General features: G+C 44.0%; 1 protein-coding gene and 1 pseudogene across 1 annotated transcript; both read left to right on the top strand.

Moving 5' to 3' along the window:
* The first annotated feature begins 444 nt into the window (after positions 1-444).
* On the top strand, positions 445-3,247 carry LOC109735352 (uncharacterized). Its single transcript, XM_040395084.3, has 4 exons — positions 445-1,545; positions 1,811-2,005; positions 2,091-2,370; positions 2,979-3,247. The coding sequence occupies exons 1-4, from the start codon at positions 589-591 to the stop codon at positions 3,014-3,016; spliced, it is 1,470 nt and encodes a 489-aa protein (XP_040251018.1). The 5' UTR covers positions 445-588; the 3' UTR covers positions 3,017-3,247.
* A 4,085-nt stretch (positions 3,248-7,332) lies between these two features.
* LOC109735353 (uncharacterized) lies at positions 7,333-10,786 on the top strand (annotated as a pseudogene).
* The last annotated feature ends 5,903 nt before the right edge of the window (positions 10,787-16,689 follow it).

Raw genomic sequence — 16,689 nt, 5'->3', positions numbered from 1 at the left:
CACCGCCACATTCAAGCCCGATCAACGGAGGGAAGTGGCTTCCTACACAGGGAGGAGATACATATCGCCTGGTCACACTTCTACCGGGCATTTTTGCCAATTACACGAGTTTTAACAATTTCATCGGGGGATGGGGTACAAATTAAGAAAAAAAGGGTATGACTCTCCCAGGTTTCCACCAAATGCGTAGATATGTGGTCGGTTGCTTGGGAACGTTCGCGCCAATGCGAGATCTACACGCCAACGCGCGAACATTTGCGCGGGAGTCGAGTAGTTTCTCTGTTGGTTTTAATGAAGATGGTTAGCCTTCAATTATTATCTAAAGCCCTCGATGAGAATGTTTTGCACCTGAAAATGTTATATTTTAATTCCATATTATTTTGGAAATGCTGTGCTGAAAAGAAAAAAGTGTATATAATAAAGATAGGCTGAAAAGCTGGGTGGGGACCCAAACACACCGGGGTTTCAGTTCCAAAAGGGGGCAAACCGTGGGCTTTGGTTTTGCTTGGCGAAGCTGCCTTCCCTTCCATGGAGTGAAGATCCGGGCGTCGTCGACTCCGTTCGTCCCCGCAGATTGCTGGTGCTCCGATGGAGGTGAGGCCGGGGCGTCGCCTGCGTTTCCCGCAGCCGCAGCTGTGTAGCCCAAGCGGTGGCGGCGGCGAACCGGATCGCATCAGCAACCTCCCGCAGGAGCTCCTCCTCCTCATCCTCACCCTCATGGGATGCGCTGCGACCGCCGCGCGCACCAGCGTCCTCTCCCGCCGGTGGCGCGATCTCTGGACGCATCTCCGCCAAATCGTCTTCCACAACCTCGCGCCGTCGATTGTACCGGCGCTCGGCCGTGTCCGTGCCCCCCCGGCCGCGGCCGCGGTCTCCCTCCTGGAAGTCCGCATCCCCAGCAGCAGCAGGCATCCCGGGCCCTTCGGCGCCACGGCCACCAGGCTGCTCCGCGCCGCTGTGCGGCTGGAGCCGGAGGAGATCGTCCTCAGCTTCCCGTGGGGCGTAGAATTCGAAGACCGGCGGAACCTCGTCCGGCTGCCGTGCTTCCAGCGGACCAAATCTCTCATGATGGAAAGGCTTCTCTTCTACTGCCCCGACGGCGAGTTCACCGCGCTCCGGACGCTGTCCATCTCCTACGGCCTCGGCGGCCTCCACAGCTTGCTCCCCCGATGCCCGCACCTCCTCGTGCTCAGCCTCAAGTTTGTCAACGATGGCTTCGGACTTGTCCGGAATGGCTTCATCTCACTCCACTTGCCATCGCTGCAGGAACTTTTCCTTGAGAGCAACATAATGTACGCAGATGCAGTCGATATCGTCGCCCCTCTGCTGAAGCGACTCACGGTGTCCTTCGGCACTTACAAGCTGCTCAGCAGCATCTCCGTCTCGGCGCCAATCTTGGAGAAGGTTTCGTGGCAGTGCTGGTATTTGGGGGACGGGAGCATCGTCCGCTTTGGTCGTTGGAGCCTCCAGAGGTTGTGGCTACACACGGGAGAGACACAGGGACAGCTTCCTTCTTCGCTCCACATTAGTGCCTCTACCTCCAATGTATGTATCATCCACTCATCTCCATTTACTCAATTTACTGGAACTAGCAAAGTGGCATTTTTTTTTTTTTTGAATCCACATTAGTGCCTCTGCCTCCCATGTAGTACTATGTATCATCCACTCATCTCAATTTACTCACTTTACCGGAACTAGCAAAGTGGCAATGCGGGGGCAACATCCTATATATTCTCAATATTTTGTCTCCTTTTATATCAAGAAGACAGAATTGTACAAATGATATATTATCCTGTGAATGTTTTTTCAGAGCTCCTGGTTTATGTCCAATGAAGACAACTTTGCCCAGGAAATAGAGAAGCACCTGGTTGCTGATTTCTCTCTTTTGGAGCTACGTCTCCTAAAAGCCGGACATGTTTTTGGAGCACTGGTGTTTCATCTCCTTGGGATTACTCGTATTTCTAGAGGTATACAGAGGCTTAAGATCGTCCTAGAGAGATCGCGGGTACATAACTAGTTCTCCCCTTTCATATTATATCTCAATTATACACACTGTGTAGTAGTAATTTGCATTTAATTTTTTGTTTTAGCTGAAAGGAAAATGCTCGCCAAACTGTTCATGTCAACCCACAAACTGGAGATCTCAAACAATCTCCTTGACTGCTCTTGAAGAAGTGGAAATCAATGGATTCGAAGGACAAGAACATGAGTTTGATTTATTGAAATTAATACTCAAAGGTGCACCAGCGCTTAAAAAGATGATACTGCAACTGTCACAGGAGGCCTCATCTAATAATAGTGGAAGCACTAAAATATATGACATCTGCAGCACCGATTCTTCAGTGGAATGCTATGTTTATCAGAGCTCTAGTGAGTATTTATTCGGCATCCATGATCAGCATGCTCTTATATATATGAAATAGTAAAATAAATGTTAATATTTGTATGTTTTCTCGAAACTTAATCTTTCATTCCTTTTCATGTTTCGGGTGGTTGAAATGTGTTAGTATTGACATCCCAATTAGAGTTTAGTTGTGCATGTATCCCAGTTATTGGCTAATCTAACATGCTATATTTATCCGATTTTGTGTGCCCACACCTTCATTTTCACAGAAATATAAGCTGGATATATACTGGAGTTGGTGATAAGAAAACATAAATATTTTTTGTGTGGGCTTGCTTACTTTATTTTCCCTTTTGCATTCTTCTGTTTATCGTGCCCTTCTGTTTTGGGCCTGTATTCAAATTTATAGGCTATAGCTGAAGTGGTATCATCTGATTCTATTGACCATCCAATTTTGCACATGTTATTTAGTTCCAGTGAGATTCTGTTTAGCATGTACTGTGGTATTTGTTCCTGCTGTCAACATGTATTGTGTTTTATTTGCAAGTGACAACAATCATTACACATATAACAACTCTACAATTGCATGGGCCGATACTTACTAGAGCTAGGTTTCAATATTTCTCCTTTGCAGGGCTAATGCATGGCGGCCAAATTTATCCGTTGACATGATTCCCGTCCTTACATTTGCGGATTCAAGTGCTCATCGACAAACATCACCATTTTCCCATTCTAAACAGTCAATTACCTAGTCTCAAGACTTTGTTCGGTTGCTTGGACAGTACTTATCATGTGCATGTTGTATTACTAGTGTATTGTAGCTCTTTATAGGGAGCTCAGTTGAATCTTTATTGGTTTCAATGCACTCAACCTATCATTATTATGTTAAACCTTCTGTTTTGATTGCCCTGTGTTCTATTACATTTTACCAAAATACCAGCGGCGTCGTTTTGGGCCGGCGCCACTAATTATCTAGGCCTATATGGGTTTTCCCACTAGTGTAACCTCTGGTATTTTCATATCAGCCACCATCCACAGATCCATTTACCGCCATGTTTGATCTCATCGCCGCCACTTGTCGCTCATTAACCATCTACCGCCATGTGTGATCTCATTGCCACCTCTTGTTGCTATGGTCGACCTTGTCCTTGGCGTGACCTCTGTTACCCCCTTCCATCGATGCCTCTCGGTGACGCACCGGACAACAGGCACTAAGCCGAGACAATGAGCACAAACTTCCTAGGTTCTTCCCATTGAAAGAACCAGGCAACTTGTGTGTAGACAACCCATGTCTTGCTAAACCTCGCACATGTGTGTAGACAAAAGGAATGAAAGGGGATTGTTGGTGGAACCTCACACTTGATAAGGAGCAGTGTTGCTCCACTAGTCTAGTGCATTAGTATTGCATCGCACCTGGTACTGGAAGCATAGCTAGAACCCGAGTCCAAAATTCTAGGGCTTTGTCACTCCATCAGAGTTGAGATCTGGTCTTCAACGGAGGTTAGATTAGGGCCCCGGAGTTCCACCCAAGAGCCTGATAGCGCAAGCCACGAAGCGGACCGCCTCAGCACCCTCCTTGAAGACCTACTCCTCCTTGCTTTCTTCCATCGGATGCGCTACCACCACCGTGCGCATCAGCGTCCTATCCCGCTAGTGGCATGGCGGTCTCTGGGTCAGCCTTCGCCAGGTCATCTTTCGCAGCGGCATCTTCTACTCCCTCAAATTGGCGCTTGGTCGTGTCTCTCCTGTGGTTCCCTCCTCAAGATATGTGCCCCACATAGTTGGTTCAATTCTGAGGGCTAGCCAAATCCAAGAAGTGTTCAGACATTGCGGTAGCTTTGGAGCTACATGCATCTTCCATTTTATTGCTGGAGTTGTATCTTGGTAAATCTAATGGTTAGAACTCTTTTGTTGAGAAGGAAAGTCGAATATATAGAGGATCAATTCTATGGAAAACGTCATACCCCGCCAACTCTAATATTCTATGGAAAATAACCCACATATATAGAGGATCAATTCTAGATCCTTTCGGTAAGTAGGGTGTCAAACCCAATGAGGAGTAGAAGAAATTGGTTGATAGAAAGAAAACACTAAAAAAGTTGCAAGACTATTTGTATGTTTGTTTGATCAAGAGAATAAATGAGAGAATCTAGATTGCAATAAAAGTGTAAATGTGCAGCATGTGGCCCAATTCTTAATTGTGCTAAGGACAAGCTGGTGATATTACTTATATGGATCAAATCATTCTCGAGGATGACATGATGTTTTCACCTAGTTCTAGTAATACTAACTTCCATTGCTTTGATAAGTGTTGTGTGGTGAAGCCGAACTTATATATTGTTCTTACTTACACAAAATACATACTTCTGATTATACCATCCATGCAAGCATCCACAAATACAGGAGAATAACTAACATAACATCTAACCATCATTAAAATATTGGATCCCTGATTACTCCTTATGAAATACTCCCTCCATCCCATAATATACGATGTTTTTGCAAACTAACATAGCTTGCAAAAACGTCTTACATAGTACCACAGAGGGAGTAATTCACAAACTTAGGACACACTAATATTTATCACTCCAGCCATCCGTCCTAAGAAAATTTATCACATAATGCTCTCTTCTAGGACGAGAAAGGTGAAGTGATATGCAATAGAGGTTTGCACATCACCAGTAGAGAATTACAACACAACATAATATCAACACACTGACCTTTACTCAATTTCTCATGGTTACTAGCAATAAGGTTTCTCCAAAGTCCTCAAGAATGTAACAGACTACTCATAAGGCATCATATGAATCATGATTAGTGGGGTAATGATATTAATACCAATCTTACAATGCTTTACCAGCAAATCACTAAGCACCATCTACACAACAACAATTAACACCGGGAAGTTATCGCAACAACTGATCTAGGGTAATAGTTCATAGATTGAAAGCCAGGGTTGGAGATGGATGATGATAGAGAGGGTGATGGTGAAGATGACGACGTTGATGATGATCCCCATGATGAACGGAGTGTTGGTGATGTCGATGACTTAAATATCATTTATAGTTACATTTCTATTTGTAATGAAAATATCCTACATGTAATTAACTTTCCCGTCGACAGCCATCCGGACTTACCCGTTGGTGTCCTTGCCCCACGCTGAGCAGCGCTCTCGGGTGCTCATGGCGGCTGCGGGAGAGCGGGCTAGAGGAGAGGAAAGACACGGGAGAGAGAAAGAGAGGGCCAGGGGGTGTGGCGTCCATAGCAATGTCCAGGAGGCGGTAAGCAGGTAGGAGGTGGCCTGTGTGTGCGTGCGCGGCGACCACACACCTCGCGTCCTTCTGGCGCGAGGTGGGAGACGGTGTCGGCACTGGTGGGCAGGGCCGCCTGGCTACTGGGCCGAGGTAAGCTACAGGTAAGTTCTGTCCTTCTCTATATTTTATTTCTGTTTTGTTTCTTTATTTTTCTTTTGCCACTATTTCAATTTCAAAACAATGCCAAAAGCCCTTTGAATATATTTTTTATGTTGCTAAATGGAATTTTCCAAATGGACATAAAATATTTCAAAGTTATTTGAAAATATATCCTCTATGTTATGAATACAAATCCAAATTGAAATACAATGATGATTTAAATCCAGTGCCCAATATATTCCTTAAAAATGTTCACTATTTTCAGTTTGGATCCAAACCCTTGCCAAAATTATGAAACATTAATGAAGGGTGTTTTGGGTTCATTGAATGAAATTTTTAGGGTTCTTGCCCTTTATTTAATTTTGAGGCTTAGAGAATCCCCTCAATTCAAATTTCAGAAGATTAATATGATGCATGAATGCCTCTGATGCAACTAAATACAAACATTATTCTAGGGCAGTGACATTCAAGCCCAAGTATCCTTCAAGTATCACTCCAAAGGAAGTCGTTGTTGATCAACTCAATGCTACTGGTCAGCTCCTCCTCCAAGGCCCCTAAGATCATCTTCTTCTCAAAGTGCTATTAGTACAATGAGTGGCATAACACCATATTCTGCTCCAAGGGCAGATGGACCTAGTTCATCAAGAGGTGTTTGTGCTGGTCCTATAGAGAAGAGGATCAAGAAGAAGACATCAAGGATGGTGTAGCATTTGACAACTAGTGGAAACAATCAGTTTGTTTTTAATTGAACTATTATGTCATCTCAGTGGAACTTTGAGTGTTTATTAAATTGTTAAGTCATGTCTGTTGAGCTGTGAGTGTTGAACCTATTGAACTTTTAGTGTTGAACTGTTAAATCATTTGTACTGAGGATGGATGGATGAACGGACTAATTGATGAATAATGCATTTGTCATCATTGATAACTAATACATTTGGCATGATGATCTTCGTGTTGATGAATGATGCGTTTGGCATGATGATCTTGCTTGTTGATGAATGATGAATGATTAATTATGCATTTGGCATATGGTTAGGGTAATCCAAAACCCTTTAGCATTATTCGTCGTTGAAGATGACAAATATTGTTAGTGTAAAGCCTAAACCTTTTGGCATTGGTCGTGGTCGATGATGACAAATATGGTTAGGGTAAATCCAAAACCCTTTGTCACTTGTCGTCATCGACGAAGACAAATATGGTTAGGGTAAAGCCTAACCCCTTTGGCATTTGTCATCTTTGACAATGACAAATATGGTTAGGATAAATCCTAAACCCTTTGGCAATGAGGTGAAGAATGAACTAATGTACAAATTGCCAAAAGGTGATAAGGTGTTTTTATGGAATAAATTGCAAATTTCCTTATCAAAATTTCAGCCTTGCATGTAGAGGGATTTACAACTAGATGTTCTAGCAAGGCAACACCTGGTGAGAAAATGTGGATTTTCAAACTAATTAAGTGATGCATGTAACTTATCCAAATTAGGTGGTATTAATCCAAGTGGATCTTGCATAGAGAATAAAATAGAGAAGTCGATCACATGAGGGAATGGGTGTGCTTGTCAATGCGGTCGCCGGATGGCCGTCTACCACCACCTAGCCTCACGGGTGGTGTGCTCTGGGCAATGCGATGGGGACAATAATGTGTGTGTGTGGGAGGGGGGTGGGGGAGGGCGGGCTGCTTGGGGAGGACGGATCGGGGCGCCTCCATGCCAAGCCCTGGACTGTCGCATTCAACCCTGATCCAGTTCCTCACACCCGAATGATATGGTACTTCTGCCAACCCTTATCGTGGAAAGAGCCATCTACTGGTGTGCTTCGAGCCGGCGCCGCTTGTGGCCCATGGACTGCCGCATTCAACCCCGATCTACGGAGGGAAGTGGCTTCCTTTACAGGGAGGAGATACATATCGCCTGGTCACACTTTTGTCATGCCATTTTTGCCAATTACATGTAGTGGACGTAGTTTTGTCAGTTTCATCGGCGGAGCGGGTACAAATTAAGAAGAAAAAAATGGTATGGTTCTCCCAGGTTTCCACCAAAAGCGAACATATTTGGTAGGTTGCTCGGGAACGTTTGCGCGGGACTCGAGTCGTTTCTCTGTTGGTTTGAATGAAAAGGGTCAGCCTTCATTTTACCTAAGGCCTCCGATGACAATGTTTTGCTCCTGAAATGTTACATTGGAATTCGAGATTATTTGGAAATGCTCGGCTGAAAAGAAAAAGTGTATATGATAAAGATGGTCGGCTGAAAAGCTGGGTGGGGACCCAAACACCGGGGTTTCAGTTTCAAAAGGGGGGGGGAACCGTGGGCTTTGGTTTTGCTTGGCGACACTGCCTTCCCTTCCATGGAGTCAAGATCCGGGCGTCGTCCCCTCCGTTCATCCGCGCAGATTGGTGGTGCTGCTCCGATGGAGCTGAGCCCCGGGCGTCGCCTGCGTTTTGCGCAGCCGCAGCTCTGTAGCCCAAGCGGCGACGGCGGCGAACCGGATCTCATCAGCTCCCTCCCGCAGGAGCTCCTCCTCCTCATTCTCGCCCTCATGGGATGCGCTGTCACGGCCGCGCGCACCAGCGTCCTCTCCCGCCGGTGGCGCGATCTCTGGACGCATCTCGGCCGTCGATTGCCGCCGCGGTCGGCCGTGTCCGTGGCCCCCCGGCCGCGGTCTCCCTCCTGGAAGTCCGCGTCCCTAACGCCAGCAGGCATCCCTGGCCCGTGGGCGCCACGGCCAGCAGGCTGCTCCGCGCTGCCGTGCGGCTGCAGCCGGAGGAGATCGTCCTCAGCTTCCCGTGGAGCATCGAATCTGAAGGCGGGCCGAACCTCGTGCGGCTGCCGTGCTTCCGGCGGACCAAATCCCTGATGCTGGAAAGGCTTCTCTTCTACTGCCCCGACGGCGAGTTCACCGCACTCCGGACGCTGTCCATCTCCTACGGCCTGGGCGGCCTCCACAGCTTGCTCCCACGATGCCCGCACCTCCGCGTGCTCAGCCTCAAGTTTGTCAACGATGGCTTCGGGCTTGTCCAGAATGGCTTGATCTCACTCCACTTGCCATCGCTGCAGGAACTTTTCCTTGAAACCCGCATACTACACACAGATGCAGTCGACATCGTCGCCCCTCTGCTGCAGCGATTGACGGTGTCTGTAGGCGCTTACAAGGTGGTCAGCGGCATCTCCGTCTCGGCGCCAATGCTGGGGAAGGTGTCGTGGGAGTGGTGGTATTTCGAGGCCGGGAGCATTGTCCAGTTTGGTCCTTGGAGACTCGGGAGGTTGTGGGTACACACAGGAGAGAGACAGGAACAGCTTCATTCGCTCCACGTTCATGCATCCCATGTATGTATCCACACTCCACTCATGCTCAATTTACTCAATTTATCGGAACTAGCAAGCTAGCATGCAGACTCAAAAAGACAAGTATGTTTACATACGAAATTTTACCTAGCGACGACCTGATGTTTTGCATTTTTGTGATAATTTCTAGCAAATCTCTCTTGTTTCTGCTGTATTATTGTGCTTTTAGTACATACAGTAATAGATAGATGGATAGTTCACTCCACTGAATTGTACAAATGATATATATCCTGTCAATGTTTTTTCAGAGCTGGTTTATTTCCAATGAAGACAACTTTGCGCAGGAGGTAGAGAAGCACATGGTTGTTGATTTCTCTCTTTTGGAGCTACGTCTCCTAAAAGCCGGACATGTTTTTGGAGCACTGCTGTTTCATCTCCTCGGGATTACTCGTATTTCTAGAGGTCTACAGAGGCTTAAGATCGTCCTAGAGAGATCGCTGGTAATTATTCGTCTTCCCCTGCCTGTTTCATATAATTTCTCAATTTTACACTGTGTAATTAAGTAGTAGTTTAAATTTTATTTTTGGTTTTAGCTGAAAGGAAAATGCCCGCCACACTGTCCATGTGAACCCACAAACTGGAGATCTCAAACTATCTCCTTGACTGCTCTCGAAGAAGTGGAAATCAATGGCTTCGAAGGACAGGAACATGAGTTTGATTTACTGGAATTAATACTCAAATGTGCGACAGTGCTTAAAAAATGATACTGCATCTGTCACAGGAGGCCACATCTAATAATAGTGCAAGCACAAAAATATATGACATCTGCAGCGCCTATTCTTCAGTGGAATGCTATGTTTATGAGAGCTCTGGTGAGTATTTATTCAGCATCCATGATCAGCATGCTCTTATATATATGAAATAGAAATAGAAATGTTAAATCTTGGAAGTTTTCTCAAAACCTAAGCTTTTATTGCTTTTCATGTTTAGGGTGATTACGTTGAAATGTCGTACTGACATCCCAATTAAAGTTTAGTTGTGCATGTATCCCGGTTATTAGCTAATTTAACATGCTATATTTATACGTATTTTTGTACCCACACCCTCATTTTTATAGAAATATAAGCTGGATACTAGAGTTGGCGATAAGAAAAATCAATATTTTTTGCGTGGGCTTCCTTACCTTATTTTCCCTTTTGCATTCTTCTGTTGAACATACCCTTCTATTTTGCGTCTGTATTCAAATTTATAGGCTATATATAGCTGGAGTGGTATCTGCTGATTTTTATTGGCCATCCAATTTTGCACAAGTTATTTAGTTCCAGTGAGATTCTGTTTAGCATGTACTCTGGTATTTGTTCCTGCTGTCAGCATGTATTGTATTTTATTTGCCAGTGACAACAATCGTTACACATATAGCAACTATACAATTGCACGGTGCGATACTTACTGGAGCTAGGTTTCAATCTGTCTCCTTTGGAGGGTTAATGCATCGCAGCCATATTTATCAGTTGACATGATTCCCGTCCTTACATTTGTGAATTCTAGTCAACGAACATCATCCTTTTCCCATTCGGAACAATCAATTACCTAGTCTCAAGACTTTGTTTGGTTGCTTGGACTGAACTGATCAAGTGCATGTTGTATTGCCAGTGTATTGTAGCTCTTTATAGGGAGCTCAGTTAAATATTGATTGGTTCCTATGCACTCAACCTTTGATTATTATGTTAAACCTGCGGTTTCAATTGCCCTTTGTTCTATTTCATTTTGCCAAAATACCAGCGACGTTCCGTTTGGGGCTAACGCCACTAATTATCTACACCTGTAAGGCTTTTCCTACTAGTGTAACACTAGTAGAAAAAGGGTCATTTGTCCCGGTTCGTAAGGCCCATTTGGCCCGGTTGGGGAACCGGGACTAAAGGGTCGGTACTAAAGCCCTATACCATTAGTCCCGGTTCTTACACCAACCGGGACAGATGGGCCTCCACATGGCCGCTGCGGCGAGCCCAGGCAGGAGGGCCTTTGGTCCCGGTTGGTAGCACCAACCGGGACCAAAAGGCATCCACGCGTCAGCAGCTGACAGGAGCTGAGGTTTTTTTTTAAAGGGGTGGGTTTTGTAGGGTTAATTTAGGTGTTTCATATATTGTGTTAGCTAGCTAATTAATAGAGAGAAGTGTCCTCTCTCTTATCTCCGTACTTGGTCGACGCTACGTACTGTACGTATAGAAAGGACTCGACACGCTAGCTAGTAAGCAAATGAAGGAAACCATTAAGTACAGAAGATTGTCACATACAGAGAGAAGTGATATCGACCTCTCCTTCTCCGAGAGATTGGTCGAACAACAAGTTTTCGTATATCTATCCGACGCTACTGGCTACATATATACAATATAAGATCTCTTACAATATAATCCCCTAATTATATATGAACTCAGGGTCCACATGGTATTCTCCATCTTTATTGATCACGTGGTCAAGAAAGAATGCCGCCAATTTCTCTTGAATTGCTCGCATGTGATCTGGTGCTAGGAGTTCATCCCGCATCTGAAACATCTAATTTGAAGAAGGGGGTCAATACATATATATGAATGAATGAAACTCAACACAAATGATGGTAATAAAATAAAATTGTGAATATTATTGCTTACGCACTTCATATTGTTTTTTAGAGTAGCCCCGCTCACAGGTCGTGTGGCGGATGGACTCGCAAACGTAGTATTCACAGTAATTATTTCTGGCTTCCTGCCATAACCACTTTACAAGAAATTGAGGTCAATCAAACTGATAAGCAAGCATGCTAAATGTTATTGATGAAACTAGCGCTTGAATCACTAGGAGATGCGCGGAACTAGCTAGTAGTACTTACTTTCGGGTGTGTAAATCGTAGCTTCCCCGGTAGTCCTATAGCTTTTGCGGTGAATTTTTTCCAAACCCTGCCAGACAAAGAAAACAATTACTTGATATCAGGAAGTGAACAAAGTTGCTGATATGGTGCGATAATGATCGATTTAACTTACTTCTCGAGCATTTCAGTCATGTCTGCATACTCATGGGGATCTTTTCGTCTCGAGTCTAAGACGCTTACTAGTCCCTGCTCAAGCTTAATCTCTAGGAGAATATAGTGGAACCTGTGCACGCATGCATAACTCATCAATTACATTACTATAACCTCGACTAATAAGGGAAACTAAATATGCACAAGACAGTAACACTCACTTGAAGTTGTAAGAAAAGAGTATTATATCTTTGTTTTGATTTATTACCAACGATCGTAGCAAGTTGGCCTCGGTATCTTTGGCATGAAATTCAACCGTAAATGCATCTATGAGATTTGTGTTAATGAACCCAATATCACCGATTTGTCTTTTCTTCAATTTGGCGATCTTCAATCTGCATAATATAGTGAGGATAATTATATATACATGCAATGAAAGAGCTGAGCTATATATAGAGACTTAATGACAGAAGTAGTACTTATAGACAGTAGCAAGTGACCGTTAATTTATCGAGGGCCTTTTGATTGAAAAACTGGAAGAAATCCTCAAATGGAACAGACAACAGATTAATTCCAACGAGGTCATGCTCCTCTTTAACTCTCAGCGTCAAAGTATCCTTCCCCCCAGACTCTCTGCAGGTTTTCATGTACCAATCATGGAATCTTCGCATCATCATTGTTAGAGATCTTTCATCTTTCACGAGAAGCTTCCCGTAATGGTATTTGTGTTCGTCCACCTCCAGTGCATCATAATGTACATCGTCGGGCAGGTAATCTCCAAGATTGGTACTGGGCAAAATCTCCGGATGATTAGCGACGATATCGCTAGACACCTTGAGCGGGGGGCACGATTGATTCGCTTGTTCGCCGAGCTTTTCCTACTAGTGTAATTACCTCTAGTATTGTCATATCTGCCACCATCCACATATCCATCTACTGCCATGTGTGATCTAATCACCGCCACTTGTCACTCATTAACCATCTACCACCATGTGTGATCTCATCGCCGCAGCTTGTCGCTACGTTCGACCTTGCGCTCATCGCCACCTATGTTACCCCCTTTCATCGATGCCTCTTGATGACACACCAGACAGCATGCCCTAAGCTGAGAGAATGAGCACAAGCTTCCTAGGTTCTTCCTATTGAGAAAATCAGGCACCTTATGTATATACAACTCATGTCTTACAAAATACAAAACGAACAAAAGGGGGGATGTTGGCCGAACCTTGAATTTTCTAAAGAGTAATGTTGGTCCACTAGTATATTTCATCCCACCTGCTATTAGAAGAATAGCTAGAACCCTAGTCCAAAATTCTAGGGTTTTGCACTCCATCGGAGTTGTGATCTGGCAGTCGATGGAGGTTAATTAGCTTAGGGCCTCGTCGGAGTTCCACCCAGAGCCAGATAGCGCATGCAACGAAGCAGACAACCTTAGTGCCCCCCCCCCCCCCACGACGACCTACTACTCCTTATTCTTTCTTTCATCAGATGTGCAACTACCATCGTGCGCACCAGTGTCATGTCCCGCTAGTGGCACGCCAGCCTCGGATTCGGTCTCCGCCAGATCATCTTTCACGGTGACAGCTTCAACTCCCTCAAATTGGCACCCGGTCTTGTCTCTCCCATGGTCTCCTCCTTGAGATATGTGTCCCACGTACTAGGATAAACCGATAAAGTTTGTGGTCTAGCCAAATCCTAGAAGCCTTTGGACATTGCAGAAAGGGGTGGGCAGTATCTTTGAAGGTACATGCATCTTCCATTTTATTATTGGGGTTGTGCCTTGGTAAATCTAATGGTTAAAAAATTGTTGAGAAGGAAAGTCAAACCATTCAGCCTCGCTAAACAAGCATAATTTTGCTAGGAAAAAGAGTCAAGTGTCTAGACCGAATAGATTGTCTACAAAACATAAAACAAAAATTGTGAGGCATGAGTTTTGGAATCCAATAGAGAATGAAAATTTTAAGCTCCTCCATCAATTACCATGGTCCTATTGAAATATGATCTATACATGTCGGCCGCCAAATAAGTGCATGTTGTCAAAGGCCAAAGCGGTAGCTGCGCCGTTCACAAACCCACACACCACCAGTATAAGGGCTTCCTAGTGCAAGCCTGTCGTTTGCACGATAGTCGTCAACACCAATTAAGGAGGGCCATGGAGATGGACATGAGGTCGGGGCCTCCAACATTGAGGAAGGCACTCAGGTCGCCTAGAAGAAACTAGGTTTGTCGCGGGAGCAATGAGTTGTGGTGGAGGAGGACATGAACTCTAGGGTTTAGGGGAGGTACTCAAGGCTGCCAACAGGAAAGAGGGTGTCGCATGGAAAATCATATAATAATGACCCTCTACCTAATGGAATTCACAAAACAACACCTCTATGACGAGATTGGAAAAACTGCCCCTGGCAGAAGCGCAACCTAGTGACACACATCTCCTCCCACCGTAGCCAATGGTGGATAGTACATCCCGCGATAGCCTTTGGCGGAAGCAACCTACAGCATTGGCTTGTTGTGGAAGTGAGTGCGCCAAGGGATGCGCGCGCTCAAAACTCTTTTCGTCTTTCTACGATAGGGGGTGGCGCAAGGCCAGACTAACTAGATTCCTTATGACGTGTTTACTCTCAAATATCTTATGTCGTCTATAGGTTTGCGGCGGTCATAGACGCTATCAGCCTACCACTCTTTGTTTTCCATAATTATGTTCACATTTATTTCGAGTACTGGTAAATAGGATACATAACAAGATAACATAACTCAAATTAAGATACATACGAATGTTGCAGTTAACATATATAACTAAAATTAAGATCAAACCATATTCTCAAAACTACAACTGAATTCTACTGAGTCCAAAGGGACAATTTCCCTTTCCCATCATCACCTTCTTTGGTTGCATTTGCATAGTCTGCCCCTTGTCTCCCCCTTCCTATGCATCTCCACCTCACGAGCCTCCTTCTCACGCCGTTCCACCTCCTTCATGCAACATGCATCTTCCTCATTTTTCTTGATTAGCTCAAGCATATGAAACTCAGCTGCTCTAAACTATATCTTTCATCTCCTTCTCTTGCTCGGCTTTTGCTAGCACCGCCTCCTTTTACTGGTGCTCATCCTTATACAAGATTTCCCACACACGATCCCTATCAAGATTCTTGCACAAATAACACGAAAATGGCATGGTTTGTCAAAATTTAACAAAAACGAAAACTTGTCTCTGCATTGTCATTGCCGTTAAAACTTAACGGTGGCTTGTTGTACTTGGAATTTGGTCGGGGGGCATGGATATAATTGGCACACATGAAAAACAACATACCCAGCCAATTCAAATTTTATGTGGATGCTAACCCACATATGTAGAGGATCATTTGTAGGTATTTGGATAAGTAGAGTGTATAACCCAATGACGAGCAGAAGAAATTGGTTGATAGAAACGAATCACTATAAAAGGTGCAAATAATATTTGTATATTTGTTTGATTAAGAGAATAAATGAGAGAATGTAAAATGCAAAGTGCAGCATGTGGCCCAATTCTTAGTTGTGCTAAGGACAAGCTGGTGATATTACTTATATGGATAAAATCAGTCTCGAGGACCACAAGATGTTTTCACCTGGTTCCGTTGATATTCACTTTCATTTCTTGATACGTGCTGTGTGCTGGACGATGAACTTATATACTATTCTTACTTACACAAAATACATACCTTTGATTATACCCTCCATGCGAGCATTTGCAAATACAAGAGAATGATGAAGATAACATCTAACCATAGCATTAAACTTTTGGCTCCTCGATTACTCCTTATGAAATAATTCGCAAAGTTAGAACACAATAATATTTGTCACTCCAGCCATCCATCCTAAGCAAATTTATCACATGAGGCTCTCCTATAGGACAATAAAGGTGAGGTGATATGCAATCGAGGTTCGCACATCACCACTAGAGAATTACAACACAACATAATATCACACATTGAAATTTACTCAATTTCACATGGTTAGTAGCAACAAGGTTTCTTCCAAGTCCTCAAGAATATAAAGGACTACTCATAAGATAACATAGGAATCATGATTAGTCGTGTAATGCATGAATAACAATCTTACAATGTCTTTACCAACAAACACTAAGCACCAACTACTCAACACCAACTAACAACAGGACATTATCACAACAACTAATTCGGGGTAATTGTTCATAGATTGAAAGCTAGGGTTGGAGATGAATGATAATAGAGAGGGTGCTATCAAAGATGATGATGTTGATGATGATCCCCAAGATGAATGGCGTGTTGGTGATGTCCATGGCTTCTATTTCATTTATAGTTACATTATTATTTATAATGAAAATATCCTGCTTGTTATTACTTTCTTTTTGATTTTTTAGGACTAAGTACCCCCAACATGTACTTCTCTAAGAGCTCATGCTTCAAGTTCTACTGCAACAACAACTCCTCAAAGACCCATAAGATCATCTTCTACTCCAAGAGCTACTACTACAACCAGTGCGAGAACACTATATTCTGATCCAAGAGTTGCTAGACCTGGTTCATCAAGAGGTGTTGGTGCTGGTGAAGGAAATATGCCCTAGAGGCAATAATAAAGTTGTTATTTATATTTCCTTATATCATGATAAATGTTTATTATTCATGCTATAATTGTATTAAC

The sequence above is a fragment of the Aegilops tauschii genome, chromosome 7 (assembly GCF_002575655.3).
Source record: "Aegilops tauschii subsp. strangulata cultivar AL8/78 chromosome 7, Aet v6.0, whole genome shotgun sequence".
Lineage (NCBI taxonomy): Eukaryota > Viridiplantae > Streptophyta > Magnoliopsida > Poales > Poaceae > Aegilops > Aegilops tauschii.
The sequence above is the reverse complement of the archived record's forward strand: the minus strand, read 5'-3'. Positions and strand labels throughout refer to the sequence as shown.